The 15517-nt window shown below is 32.8% G+C and overlaps 2 protein-coding genes across 4 annotated transcripts; both read right to left on the bottom strand.

Moving 5' to 3' along the window:
• Nucleotides 1-11358: 11358 nt before the first annotated feature.
• On the bottom strand, nucleotides 11359-12874 carry LOC107922154 (two-pore potassium channel 1). 3 transcript variants are annotated; one of them, XM_016852033.2, is made up of 3 exons: nucleotides 12743-12874; nucleotides 11698-12563; nucleotides 11359-11609 (listed from the first exon to the last, which is right to left on the bottom strand). In XM_016852033.2, the coding sequence occupies exons 1-3, from the start codon at nucleotides 12857-12859 to the stop codon at nucleotides 11462-11464; spliced, it is 1131 nt and encodes a 376-aa protein (XP_016707522.1). In that variant the 5' UTR covers nucleotides 12860-12874; the 3' UTR covers nucleotides 11359-11461. The 3 variants fall into 3 exon arrangements, with proteins under 3 accessions (XP_016707522.1, XP_016707524.1, XP_040942978.1); XM_016852035.2 differs by having other exon boundaries at nucleotides 12686-12753; XM_041087044.1 differs by having other exon boundaries at nucleotides 12703-12747.
• Nucleotides 12875-13370: 496 nt separating this feature from the next.
• On the bottom strand, nucleotides 13371-15277 carry LOC107922155 (two-pore potassium channel 1). The gene is made up of 3 exons (XM_016852036.2): nucleotides 15070-15277; nucleotides 13763-14702; nucleotides 13371-13676 (listed from the first exon to the last, which is right to left on the bottom strand). The coding sequence occupies exons 2-3, from the start codon at nucleotides 14662-14664 to the stop codon at nucleotides 13511-13513; spliced, it is 1068 nt and encodes a 355-aa protein (XP_016707525.1). The 5' UTR covers nucleotides 14665-14702; nucleotides 15070-15277; the 3' UTR covers nucleotides 13371-13510.
• Between the last annotated feature and the right edge of the window lie 240 nt (nucleotides 15278-15517).

Genomic DNA, 15517 nt, shown 5'->3' with positions numbered 1-15517 from the left:
ACTTCCAGTGATTTATCTTTTAAGGATAACCTCATGGAATCTTCTTCTGGTAAAGTCAAGCCTTAATCTAAAAACCTAGTTTTTGAATCTGACAAACTTGTACTTTCTCATAATGGTAATGCTATTAATAAAACTTTTAATTATACTTACATTGTTGAGTCTCTTGATATATGACATTCTAGATTAGGACACGTGAACTTTCACTCCCTTAAAATGCTTAAACAAATGAAAACGCTTCCTAATCTAGATAACAACAGCTTTAATAAATGTGAAATTTGTGTTGAATCAAAGCATACTAGACCTCACTTTAAACCTATTGCTAATAAGAAGACTATACTTTTAACGTTAATTCATACAGATCTAGCAGTTTTTATAAACATAGAGAGTAAAGAAGGAAAATGCTACTATATTACCTTTTTAGATTATTACTTTAGATACACAAAGGTTTATCTCCTAAGGTCAAAAGATGAATCTGATAAAACATTCATTCTTTATCAAGCAGAAGTAGAAAATCAACTTGATAGAAAAATAAAATGGATTAGAACTGATAGAGGCAGTGAATATAACACTAATTTCTTAAAACAGTATGTGGGAAACACGACATAATATATGAGTCCACTGCCCCTTATACTTCACAACAAAATGGCATAGCTGAAAGAAAGAATAGAACTTTAAAAGAAATGATGAATACCTTACTTCTAAGTTTTAGCTTTCTTGATAATATGTGAGGGGAGGTCATACTTTTTGCACCCCACATGAATTATGGAAAGATTATGCCCCTAATCTACAATACTTGAAAGTGCAAGGGTGCTTAACTAAAGTAGGCCTACCTGCTTTTAAAAAGAACATCATTGGGTCTAAAACTTTTGATGCAGTTTTTATTTGTTATGCTTTAAACAGTCCGACATATAAATTAATGTCCTTGCACGATCATTCTATTTGTGAATCTAGAGATGTTGTTTTCTTTGAAAACATTTTCCCTTTAAAGAAATATATTATAATGCATGACATACAGTCAAATGTGTTGGAAAAAACCCAGTTTGAAAATGGTTTTCTTGTACAATGGAAAATTAAAATTTTGAAAACTAACCTAGTTTGTGATATTTATAGTAATAAACCTTAATCGAATACGCACTTGCGTTTTCTAATAAGCGGGTCCTTGATTTTTTTGGCTTTCAACCAAACGATCTTCTCCATTATTCTCGTACCACAAACTATTTCGAGTGTGGGCTCGAACCAATTGAACCAAAACACAGAACTAGAAAAAGTTTTTTTTTCTTTTTGATGTGAAAACAAAAATTCTCTCTTGTTTAATGGAAACCGGTAAAATTGTATTTCTGAAAAATATGTTTATAATTTGAGAATAAATCCTCTCTATTTTTTGACAAAATAAGAATCTCTTAAAAATTGTGCTAATAGCTCTACCAGTGCCATCTATTTATAGGAAGAGAAGGTAGAACCCTTGTAGAGTTATAGATGTTTATTTTAAATAGAAAAAAAACATCCTACTTAGAGTAGGAGAGGGGTGAATGACACACCTATTGCTACTAGGGTTATCTCCCCATTCATGTTATAGGAGGGGTTTTGGGCTTCTCTCACATCAGGTCCAATTACGAGTATTTCTTAGGCCTTTTTGGCCTAGTACTTTGTAATGTAATCTAACTCGATTCAACTTTTCTATTTCCCAAAATAAACTTTAATATTTAAATATTAAATAAATTTCTCATCCCAATTTTACTCCAATAAAATATTGACAATTTTACCCCTAGTAAAATTTTGACGATTTTACCTCCAGTAAAATTTCGAGAAAATTTATTCAATATGTCACAACTCAACACGTTCACTATGACCGAATGATTTGTTTTCATTTCTGGGCTTTAAAAAATCTAAAAATATAAACTCATTCTTCCATCATTTTTTAAGTAATTCTATATAGGATTGCAAATTTCCATTTTCATTTTAATTTCCATTTTCGGAAACCTACATTCATTTCCAAATGATTCCATTTCTTCCTTTTAAAGAAAACCATAATCATTCCTAAATATTTTCCATTTCTCTTTTTCTATTCATTCCGTTCATTTTTATTCAAACACGCAATCATTTCTAGTTTCAATGAGCTAGCGGAGGGACCGATTGGACATATGTAGTTGAGGCTCAAATGATTTATATTTAAGTTTTGATTTTTCACCTATTAATTATAAACTCATTTAGTCACAAATTCAAATCACTATAGTATCGTGACTGAACTCTCCTCAATGACATACCATTACAAAAGCAACTACTTAGTGCTCGTCCAATGACCTTGTCATAAATGTGTTACCCTCATAGGAAATCCTTGATCTCTTTGGAATAATATTCGTTCTCCCAATATGATCCTATTTTATCTCATGGTAACCATTACATCTTCCTTCATGAAAAGTCAATCACCATCAAATAGTGATCAAGCCATCCATCACAAAGACGGACGACTCAGCCACGTTTACTTTTCATCAACCATGTAATGCCAATGAGAGGATATCATTTACCCATGTTTTGGTCTATGAATTCCACTATTGAGAATGACGTTACATACTACAGAAGTCGTACACCCAACGCACCAACTTTCGGTTCCTTACCTATTTCAACTTAGGCTTTTACTTACATCAATGTTTACGAGGCACGTATACACAATCCGCCATCTAATTAGGATTTAAGTATGTCACACTATGAATGTCACAAGTGAATATATCTATAAACGGATTCATAAACTATTCTACTTGGGTCCTATCCAATGTATTGTTAGTCCAATCAGTCACATCTATGTCTCTATTTTCTAGGAGTCATCCGCTTTGATGCCCAAGATAAGGCATCTCCTAATTGGACTTGATAGATGACATACTAGTCTTTCAATCGGTTTGCTCATTTTCGATTAGATTAATGACATATTTAGGTTCGTCTACTAATACAAGCTATCTTTTTGTACTACGATCGAACCACGTAAAATCGCTTAGTATTAGTTAAACATTTAGACAATCAATGAGCAACATTTGCTTCTACTTTGTTTTTACATGCAAAAACCATGTGAGGAAAATAATACAAAGTATATTGATGTCCATGAAACTAACTAAAAATTTGACAAAGGCAAGTGCATCTATCAATTAATAATATAGCTACAGTTAGCACAAATATCTTTCCCACGAAGACTAAAAGTACTAGTAATTACCGTCTTTTTATTATTTAACTGGCAAATTAGAGTGATTGATTAAAATTATAATTAACTAAATGAATTAACTAAAGAACACGACAAAGAAAAAATCAAGAAATAAACATTTAACAACCAATAAGCGAAACAATACCCAGGAAAGAATCCACTTAGATTTCATCTATCATTATCAATCTGAATTAAACAACTTCTTCACTTAGCATCTTGATCCGTAGAAATCCCTAAATTATACTAATATCTCTTTCAAGACTAAGAACAACTGACTCTAAGTTGATTAATTAGAATTTCTTTCTAATTAAAACCCCTATTATCGTATTAACTCGATCTATGGATCCCCCTATTAGATTTGACTTTAATCCGATAGATTTATGTCGTTCTATTTTTAGGATTGCATGCAACTCCACTCAATTATGCTAGATCTACTCTTAAACAGGGATATTTCCTCCTTTATTCAAGCACATCAAACGTGGATTAATAGTTCGAAAATATTAAACCAAGAATCAAGCACACAAAATTGAGAATAATATCCAAGTATTTATTGCGTAAAACAGAAATCAAAAGACAGAATTCACCATAGGGTTCATCTCTCTTAGTTATTTAAAAAATAGTTCATAATCGCAAATAAAAATATCTCATAGGCAATATAACCACAATAAATAATTAAACTCATAATAAAATTCAAAGAAATCAAAAGGAGATCTTCAATCTTGATGGAAATCTGCTTCTGAGTCAGCTTCAAAAGTGTTTTCTGAGTTGTTTTCTTCAATCTTCTTTGACGACTTACTCTCCTCTTCTTATATTTGGTATATATAGATTTTAGAATGCCCAGAAAACCTAAAAATTTTATTTTTTTACGTGTCCAAAATGAGATTCATGAAATCTACATGGTTAGGCACATGGCCGTGTGGCAGCCCATGTGGCTCACACTTTCATATGCCCAGCCCGTGTGGCTCCTAAAACTTGCTTCGATTTTCTGATTTTTGCTTGTTTTTCACTTATTTTTCTCCCAAATGCTCTCCTAAGTATAGAAACATGAATTTAAAGGATTAGGAGCATAAAATTCATCATTTCACATTGAACAATCATCCAAAAACACATGAAGAACTAGATTAAAACATGTTACTTTTGTCACTTATCATATATTAATTTAATTCATGAATAATTTTATTAATCAATTTGTTCGGAAAAATTATAAGTTTACAAACGAACATACTACACTTAGGGCACCAGATCTAGCAAGATGAACATGCTTCTTCCTCTTCTAGTAAACATGCAAGGGATGCTCAATATGATGATGAACTTAGGAAGTGTACAAAACAGAAAATTGCAACTAGTTTTGGTCTTGACTTCCTTCATTATTTTATAACTAAAATTTTTTACTTAAACTCAATAAGTCATTCCGTTGCTCATATTTTTCTAATAGATAAGGATCCAAAAACATATGATGAAGCTGTAAAATCAATTGATTCTAGTTTTTGAATAGATGCTAACAATGAGCTAGAATCTATTATGCCTAATCATACTTGGAAGTTAGTGGACTTGCCTAAAGGTTGTAAACTTATTATTAATAAATAGGTTTCTAGAAAGAAAATTAGACCAGGGGGATCAAACCAAAGGTATAAGGCAAGAATAGTTATAAAGGAATTTACTAAAAAATTTGGAGTTGATTTTTTCAGTGCATACTCTCTCGTTACTAATATCTCAACCATTCGTGTTTTGCTTCTTTTAGCTTCAATTCACAACTTACTTATGCATCAGACGAATGTGAAGACTATTTTCTTGAATGGTGATTTAGATGAGGAAATCTATATGGAGCAACCTTTAGGCTTTGTGGCACTTGGGAAGGAAAATAAAGTATGCAGGCTCAAGAAGTCTCTGTACGGTCTCAAACAAGCTCCAATACAATGGTATGAGAAAGTTCACAAAACTATCCTTAGTTATGACTTTGTTGTCAATGGTGCTGATGCACATGTGTACTAAAAAATGTTTGATTCAGATTGTGTTTTCATAAGTATATATGTGGATGACTTATTGATTTTTAGTACATACATAAAAACCATTAAGGAAACAAAAAAATTTATTATCAATCAAATTCGAAATGAATGGCTTGGAGAGGTAGATGTAATCTTAGGGGTTAAAGTTACTAAATCAGATAAGGGATTTTCTTTAAACCATTCTCATAATATTGAGAAGGTGTCAAAGAAATTTATCAGTTTTGATGTAATCCCTATGTCTTTATTATATGATTCACAAGTAGTCATTTGTGTTGCTCAAAATTAGGCTTATAATGGCAAAAAACAAAAAACAAAAACATATACAAATAAAACATGAATGTGTGAGACACTTCATAAAGAATGGAGTACTTTCCATTGAGTACATAAAATCTGAGATGAACCTAGCTCATCCATTAACAAAGGAGTTATGTAGGAAAATGGTTCTTGATTCGTCGAGGGGGATGGGCCTTAAGCCCATTGGTTGAGGAATTCATGGTGGATACCCAACTTAGTCTTCTAAGATCAATGTGGGCAAATGAAACCATGGATGGACTCATAATGTACATCTTTACCTATCCCTATAGTGCACAATGTACATGCATAAGGATAATCTCCTTGCTTTTAATGAGTTCATAGCCTAGAGTTTGGGTGGTACTACTAAGACGGATTTGATTAATTCACTGAATTTCTAGGATGAACTACTAGATGCTCTTAATGAGTTTATAGCCCAGGGTTTGGGTGGTCCAATTGAGACGAACTTGATGAACCTACTGAATTTATAGGATGAGCCACTAAATGTTCTTAATGGATTCATATCTTAAGCTTTAGGTGATCCTAGTGAGACAGACTTGATTAATTCACCAAAATTTAAACTGAGAGATTGAGCTTATTAAATGCTCTTAATGATTTCATAGTCTTGGTTTGGATGGTCTTTATTGAGATAGACTTGATGGAATCACCTACGTCAGTGTGAAAGATTAGCCACCTTCTATGAAAGACGTTGGGTCATTTTTCTAGAGCATTTACCAGCATCTCGAGGTAGATTGGCTAAATTGTTGATTTATCGCTGAACACAATTGGACTTGAGATTAGTCGTGTGTTATGAGTTTACTCTTATTTTAACAAGTTCCAGACTCATTCACTTGTTAAGAGAAGAATTTCTCATTTCACTATGTATTAGTGCCAATCTAATAGATACTAGTACTTAAGCGACTAATTTTGCTATTGCTCTTTGTCTTGTCTTTTAAAAAATCTTTATTTCTTTTACATTAGTGAGGGAATGTTGGTAATGCAAAAATCTTACCATTACAATATGGTTGTTGGAATCTGACCGTTACAATATGGTCGTATGACCGTTGGAATCTAACGATTGCAATATGGCCGTTGAATTTTTGGACCATTTTGCCATAAAAATTAGAAAAATAATTTATAAAAATAGTTATAAATTAATTACAAACCGTAAAATTTTATAAAAAATAAATTACCTTTTTATAAAATTTCATAAAAAATAAGTTTTTTCAAATTTTTATTAAATTATTTGACTAATATAACTTGCGAGAAATGAAAAATGAAAGACAAAATTGTGATAGCCCGAAATAGGGCCTAATCGGAATAGTGGTTTCGTAACCACAAATTCGAAGTGAAATAGTTTAATTTTATAAAGTTTTATTAATTTCCAATTGATTGAAATATTGTGTGAAAATATGGATAGGAATTTTTAATGATTTAGTGCCTATTTGAATTTTTAGGACTAAATTGAGAAAAATGCAAAGTGTGTCTAATTAATGATTAAATGACTTAATTGAATTATTGCATGAAATTGGAAGTGTTTATGTGGCAATTAGACCATAAATTAGTGATATGGACACAAAAGGATAATTCTAGAAAAATATCTAAGTAATGGGTTAAGGGTATTTTTGTCCAAATTGAATAAAAGACAAAATAAAGTGAAAATAAGTGTCCATCTTCTTCAAAATCAAACGTTTGCTGCCAAAAAAATTCATGTCACCATAGCTAGGGTTCTTGATTTTTCCAAGCTCAATTGTAAGTGATTTCTTACCCCGTTTTTAATTATTTTCGTATTTTTATGCTTATTGAAGCTTGAATTTCATGTTTCTACCATTTAATTTAAATGAAATTAAAGTTTAAAAATTGACCCATTCATGATATAATTGTAAATTGATTAGTGATGTTAGATAATGAATGTTTGAAGTGTTAATTACAAGTTTTACTTGATGAAATTTGATGAAAATGTTGAAAAATGGCTAAATTGTGAAAGATGGTAAAGTGTGCATAAAGTTGTGATTTAGTGAAATTGAGGGCTGTTATGAGCATGAAATATGATTTAGTGAAGTTTGAAATTTAAGAATTTAGTGAATTTTATTTTTACGAGTTTTGGGACAAAAGTGTCATTTTTGAAAAGTTATGGGGAAAAATGTAAATTTACCAAAATGTTGTGTATGAATTGTATTTGAATGGAATGTTGATAAAATGTATTAAATTGTGTTAATATAGATCAAGAAAGAAGGAATAGTGGAAGCGGTCGAGGAAAAAAGAAGGTTATCGACTAAGTTACAAAAATAGTCGTTTTGTATCTGAGGTAAGTTACGTGTAAATAATAGTTATATTTTTATAAATTGTGAATTATATTTGATATGTGAATTAATATTCAATGTGGAAGGAAAATTATTCATGAATTATTCAAGTGATAAAGTGTTGAAAATAAAGTGTTAAGTGTAAATTCCCGGTTGAACTTAGGAATAGAAGTGGATACAAGTGACATGTCACTAGAGATCAGTGTTATAGTGTTACAGTGAGTCTCGGGTGCAGTGTGGCACTTATGTGCTAAATCTCTACGTATCTGTGTATATTCAGAGTGTTCAACGGGATTAATAATGAGTTAAAGTGAATATGAAATGAAGTGTGTATGCAGATACAATTGAAATAATTGAGCATATGTGATAAATGTTAAGTGTGAAAATGTATATGCAAGTGAATTGGTAAGATTGTGCATGTGTAAGTGATTAAAATTGCTAAGAAATGTTTTGATTAGTTATATGTTAAAAGTGTTAGTTATTAAATGAGTACTTATTGTTTACATGTAACTTACTAAGCTATTTGTAGCTTACACATTTTCTCCTTTCCTCTGTTTTATAGTGATTTGAGCTTGCTCGAATTGGGGATCGTCGGAGCTCGTATCACACTATCATAACCATCTCGGTATTATGTGTTTTTCAGAATGTTTAAAACTATGGCATATATAGAGTCTTAATCATTTTGAGTATGTTCATATGATATGGCTAAGATTAGCTATTAAAATGGTTAGTAAAGATTATGTTTGGGTGTTATATATGGTAAATGGTAGTTAATACAAAGAAGCAGTTTCTTTGACAGCAGCAGTGACGTGAATGTGAAAATTCACCATAAATAGTAGAAATGAAATTAGAGAGTGAATGATATATATAATTAAATCTTATCAAGTCTATTTTTACATAAAAGAAACGGTGTAGGCAAAGGAATTTTATATTTTGAGATATTTGAATTTTAGTGTGACAGGGTCAGAATGGTTTTTAAAGTCTCCTGTTCTGACTTCAGAAAATCATTATAAATTGAAAAAAAATAATTATAGGTCATAATTTATATTTCTAGATTCCTTAGTGAGTCTATTTTCAAAAGAAATAAATGATAACCTTATATGAATTTTTTACAATGAGATAATTGATTTTTAGTGCCAAGAGGTCAGAACTGTCAAGTAGTGAAACAGGGGAGACTTTAATGAATAAACTGTACTAATTTGCTAAACCAAAAATTCTAAAACTTTTATGATAAGAAGGTATATGTGCCTAGTTTCAGAGAAAATTTACGGATTTAAATTTTGAGTTTCGTAACTCAAAATATAATTAAATTAGTGACAGTCGCGCAGGTGGACAGTTTTGTTGTGAACAGTGAATTTAATTTTAAAAGCAAATTTTTATGCTCCGAATTGGCAAGTTAAGTTAGATGACATCTCGTACTCGATTCTGGCGATGGTCTCGGGTAACGGGTGTTACAAAAATATAACAAAAAAATTATTAATATTGATTTTATGATATAAGTTGTTGATGTTATTTTTTATTTAAAATATAAAAATAATGATCTTTTGTAAACTTTATGATTTTTAATTAAATTTTAATAATAATTTTTATAAACTTCAATTTTTAAATTTTTTTATAATTTCATAATGTATTTGGACAACAATTTTTTTAGATTCGTTGTGTACTTATTTTTAAAATAATTTTTATTTTTTAATTGATGGTGATGTGGCATTACCACATCAACACTCAATGATAACATTGCATTACCACATTAGCATTTGACAATGACGTAGCACTGCCACGTTAATAAATGTGCTAACATGGCATCAATTAATAGTTGCATTTGCGTTGTCATTAAATACTAACCGTCAATGGCAATCAAAGGTCCTATTTGGTCAACTTTGTTAGTTTAGGAGCTCAAATGAGATGCAAAAAGTTTAAAGGTTTAATTGATTTTTTTGAAAAAGTTTGAGGGCTTATAATACCATTAAGCCTTTAAAAAAAATAACATTCTCCTAAACTTATTTTAACAAATGGGTAAACAACATTAGTAGTCACCCAATTATTAGTATTTTTTTTGATCACTCAACTATGAAAAATTATAAAATAGACACCCAATTATTCAATTTTCTCTTTTTTAGTCACTAGTGGCTAACAATGGCAGCTTTTAAAGTTACAAAATGAACATTCAACTATTCATTTTCTTAGAATTAAGACTAAGTTAACACAATGTATAAATATTGAGGGTTAAAGTTGTTGTTATGCCAATTTTAAAAGCTCCAGTTAACTAAAAAAGACAAAATTAAATAGTTAGATAATTATTTTGTAATTTTACATAATTAGGTGACAAAAATAAAAATAATTGAGTCACTACTTAGTGTAATTTACCTTAATATAAATAATAAAAAAATACCATCGTATTAAATAAGTTTTCATATAACTTCCTTAATAAGCCCAAAGTTTTACACTAAACACATTCTCCTCCCTCTGAAAAGGAAAACACTATTTTTCCGCTTGAGAGAATCTATCACTTGAGGCACCACTCACCACTTCCTCCTCTCCCCCTGAAAACAACAGCAAAAAAAGCCCCTTTTATTATCCTTTTATATTCTTCCATATCTTTCAGATCATGGAGATCACGGAAAAGCTGCTAAAGTTGAAGTACCCCATAATCGTAATACTCACTCTTTCGCTTACCCTTTCAGCCCTCATCATTTTTGCACCTTCTTTTCTCACCATTTTAGCCTACTTTTGGCCTCTTTTGCTTTCCACTGCCCTCTTCCTAGTTGCTGTCATCTTCTTTGGGAAAACGTCTGCTCATACCGCCGCGTCTGACTCCGATCCGGCAGATAAGGCCGGTGAAGTCCTCCTTGACTACGTTGCTGGCCAACCCCAACTAGCTGTTGACACCAGTTACAAGCCTGAGTAGAACTTTCAAGCCTTTACTGTAATCTCTAACTCTCTCTCTCTCTCTCTCTCTCTCTCTCTCTCTGCTGTAACTTCACCCCTTTTCCCTTTTCTTTTATTTCCTATCCTGCGAACTGTAAAGTTTGGGAGGAAAATAATAATAAACTAATTGCTAGTTGCTGTAACTTGTTTTTTTTTTTAGTTTAATATGAACAGATTTGAACTTATGCGATTTAAGTGTTAAAGGAGAACCTAAATCAGAACTCATCTACTGTTTAGCATTAGGGTAATGACTCTTTAACAAAAACCATGTGCTAGATTCTCTTGGCAAATGGCAAGCAAGGACTTCCATTATTGCAGCACTACAGCATATAGTAAAATACACCATTTAAGTTTACCCTAATATTCCATAACGTTTAATTTGGGACGTTGATGCTGTCACGTGGGTCCGGGACGATTATATTATACGACCTAGCTCTATCGTTCTTATTATGTTCCCTATCGTTGGGCCAAATATGGAAGGTTTGTTTATGGGGTTAACTGGGGAGCAATATGGTCCCCTCCCCGGTTGTTGAGACCACCAGAAAATTCAAAGTTATTGGGACCCACTGTATAGATATATGTGTCCCTTTTCTTTTAACTCATTCAATCATTCAACTTTTGGCTTGGCTGTATTGGATTATAGTATAAATCCATCATTATATTTATTATTCAATCAAATTACTTGAGAACGTTATTCCAAATACCACTAATACAGTATTGTCTTGTCTTTGATGCCATTATAATCACTTCTCTTGAGCTGATTTTGGTGGAGTTACATCATCAACATCAACGTCCTTGATCACATCATTCAGATCCTTCATGGCAACTGAAATATCATCTTGTTTGATCTTTCCTTTTTCTTTTAGCTTATATAAGATCATATCAGCAGCCCTGTCAAAAATAAATTAATAAGCAAATGTTACTTGTGTTATTGAAGTGATTTTATGGGGAATTCTTTCAGCAATTAAGTAAATCTTACCCATAAACCTTGCCATCCTTAATATCATCAGCTGCCTCCAGGTCTGTCTTGGCTATAATGTTGTTGCTAATTACCTGTTTCGCCAGTTTCTTTGTTTCGATATCGGTGTATATCTCTGCAATGTAGAGAAATAGCTGGCCTACACAGGAAGTTCCGGTCGAAATCCAAAATACAGCAAACATACGACCGAATGGTTCTTGGAAGGTCTCGTCTCCGAAGCCTGTGGTTGTCATGGTTGTAAATGCACAGTAGATGGCATCGGTGAAGTCCATTCCTTCGACGGTGAGTAGAACAAAGATCCCAATGACATAATGCCCCGCCATAGCGATCAAGGAGATCTTGAGCTTATTGTAGTCTATTTTGACGCTTTCAATCTCTTTAAGGGCTTCCACCGGACCCATTTTTCGTGACATGCGAAGGGCATTGACCATCACCATTTGTTGTTTCACAACCAAGTACTTTGCAGCGATTTTCACTGCTATTCCGAACAGACACATCCCTACGGTTATGAAAAAAATGCATACTAGTTGTGCATTGTAAGAGTGAGGGACAAGGTCTCCGTAACCAACTGTGGTCATTGTCACCACACATAAGTAAAGTGAATCAATGAAATCGATTGTTTTATGGCCTCTGATGTCATTCTTCAATGCGTAAAAGATTACAGTTCCAACACCCAAGTAGATACCAAAGTACGTGCCAAGCCGCTTAAGATCAGGGAAACCGGCCCGGAGGGCATCTGGAGGGGCACATTTTGCGGCTACCAAAGTAGCTTTGCAGCCCTGAATGCTTCTTTTCTTGGGAGCCTTTTCGTCATTGGAAGTCATCGAAATGATTGAGTAGAAGTGATCCAGCATGAAGACTACTACCTGCAAGAAGCATTGCAACATAAAATTTCATTGTTATAATGAAATCACATAGAAAATTATTAGTAAACATAACATTTAGCTATTGAAACTAATCTGGTATTAAGCTTAGGTTCATCACTAACAAGCTCGAAATGAAGACCTCGGAATGTTCAAGGGAAGTAGGGAAAGAAGAGACTTACCAGAGGGAAGTAAGTTTGCAAGTCAATATAAAAGTGCTTATATGTAGAGGGAATTTGGTTCTCAAATACACTGGAAAGTTCCTGGAAGACCCAAGCTGATGTCGTTTGCTGTTGCATGGATATAAATACTTTTTGTTTGTTTTCCCTTCTTTTATTTATGTGCTTAGTTTATGGGAAATTTCATATGCACATCCAAAATGGGAAATTTCAATTGTTCGTTAAATTTTTTGTTTTCCCCTTTAAACAAAACTATACAGTAAATGTTGTACATTTGATGAGTGTAACCCAAGTCTACATATATAAAAGGTGAGTGAAATTAATCTACAAATTTATGTTTCTGCAGAGGATTTTAGCCGTAAATATGCTGATCAGAGGTAACTCTTCAGACTTAAAATACACACAGAAAAAGGTTTATTCTCGATCACAATTGCTTGAGCTGTGTTATTGAAGTTGAATAATTGAAACATAGCTTATCATACACATTTCAGAGCATGAAACTGCTTGCCTTAAAAGTTTGAGAACTTGTATAGATTAGTCTCTTGTTTAAATAGCAAGCTTTTGATTTACGCAACAACCAACTTCAATAACTCAAAATAGTGATCTATAAATGATTAAAAACCAACTTCAATAACTCAAAATAGTGATCTATAAATGATTAAAAGTTGGTATTACAGGTTTAGATAATAGTCGTAAGATTAAGATCATTCGCCTACTTCCTCCTAATAGTTGTTGTTGGCTAATAGTAACATTTCATTCTATGTAGTGTCTCTATGGCATCCTAGTTTCAACAGATTGAGCTTCAGATATATCAGATACAGACAAGGTTCCGGACTGGTCAACATCTAGATTCTCGAATTCCTCCATGATAACTGAGATATCTTGTTGGCAAATCTTCCCCATTTCTTTAAGTTTGAATAGAACAAACTCAGCAGCTCTGCAAAAAGAAAGCATTAGGAAATGAGAATTTGCAAACAGGAGATCAGATCACAGAATCTGAGTTAATAATCTGCAAATACATACCCAACAACTCCATCATCATCAATATCAGCAGCCTCCAAATCTACATTTGTTGTTCTTCGACTAAGAACCCATTTCACCAGTGCTCTTTGTCTGTTCTCTGTATTTACCTCAGCAACATAGAGAAAACACTGAGCCAAGCAGATAGTGCTAGCTAATATCCAAAACACAGCAAAAATACGACCTCCTTCGGTTGAGAAGCTTTTATCTCCATATCCCAAGGTTGTAATGGTAGAACAAACGCAGTAGAACGAATCGACTAGGCCTAAATTCTCAACTTCATATAGGAAGATGGTCCCGGTTAATATAAGCACAACAAGAATGATTAGTGTTGTATAAAACTTGTATTTCACCCTATTAGTTTCAATCTCCTTAAGAACTTGAAGTTCACCAACTTTTTGATTCATGTGTAAAGCTTTAACCAGCAATATTTCTTGCTTCTCCGCCAAGTAGTCAGCAGCTTTGGTCAGTACAAGTCCGACCAGAGCCATTCCCGTGAAGACAAAGGCACAGGCTAGTAGTTTTGCGAGGTCGCTGTTAGGAACAAGGTCTCCATATCCAACAGTGGTCATTGTAACAACACAAAAATAAAGAGCATCAAGAATTCCATTTGTTTTGTCCCCTTTGATTTGGGTCCTGGTTGTATAAAAGCAAATGGTGCCTAAACCCATGTATAACGTCAAAAATAGAGCTACCTTCTTAAGACTCGGATTAAGTCTCCCGAAAATGGACCCGGAACGTGGAAGTGCAGCTTCTCTATTACCATCAGTAGGAACAAAATCTGCAAAAGGAGCACTCCTAACTCGTCGAAACCTTCTCTTCTTAGGTCTATCCCCATTAGTCTTTTGAGTTCTTGGAGTCGCTAGTCCTGATAGCAAAGGCTCGTTTTCATCGTTGCAGGCCATTAGGAAGATTCAGCAGACATAGATCACTACCAGAAACCCTGCAATAGCCAAAACAATAACTTTAAACTAAGCAAAGGGGAGTCAAGGGAGAAGAGAATCTTTGATTTGCAGATTATCGTGTGATCTCTTTGTAGTTTTTGTTTCCATGTTCTTACACCGAATCTGGAATTTCACTCTTATACAACCAGAAACAAAGATGATTCCAATTAAGTAACTAGAAGAACCGAAATTGAAACTTGAGAGAATTATCCGCATTGAGTTCAATGTGAAACACTGTGGACTGGCCAAGATCTATGAGATCTATGTTTAAAGGTCATGTTTTTCATGCAAATTATGTATGATAAAAGCTGAGAACCAATACAAACAAAGAAGCAGCAGGAGAATGAGATATTAGTAGAGACATACCTTGGAGAACGTGTTCTTGGAAGCAAATCGGTGGAGAAGAATTAGGATAGCAGAAGCTTTTGGAATTTGTAAGAAGATCCAAATCCCAAGTTTCTATCAGTTGACTGTTGGTGTTTTTGTCGTTTTTTGTGGCTATTTTTTGGCCAAAACGTGGCACTGCACTGCTTTGAGTGATAGAAGGGGAAAGATGTGAATGTGAATGCATTTCATCGAAAAAATATGTACAATGCAAAGAGTCAATTATTTTACATGGAGATAAATTTAAATTATTATATAATAGATATGAAATATGAGATAAATCGGATATAATATAAATTTTTTAAAGTAATTAACAATAATTTCAACATCATACAAATACATAAAAATTGTATAAGATCAATTATCCATCTGTAAAAACGTATCTAGATTCATAACATTGTAAGTGTGCAAAAGTTGTGCACCACTAAAT

This window comes from Gossypium hirsutum, chromosome D01 (assembly GCF_007990345.1).
Source record: "Gossypium hirsutum isolate 1008001.06 chromosome D01, Gossypium_hirsutum_v2.1, whole genome shotgun sequence".
NCBI classification, from domain to species: Eukaryota; Viridiplantae; Streptophyta; class Magnoliopsida; order Malvales; family Malvaceae; genus Gossypium; species Gossypium hirsutum.
This window is presented reverse-complemented; position numbering and strand designations above follow the sequence as displayed.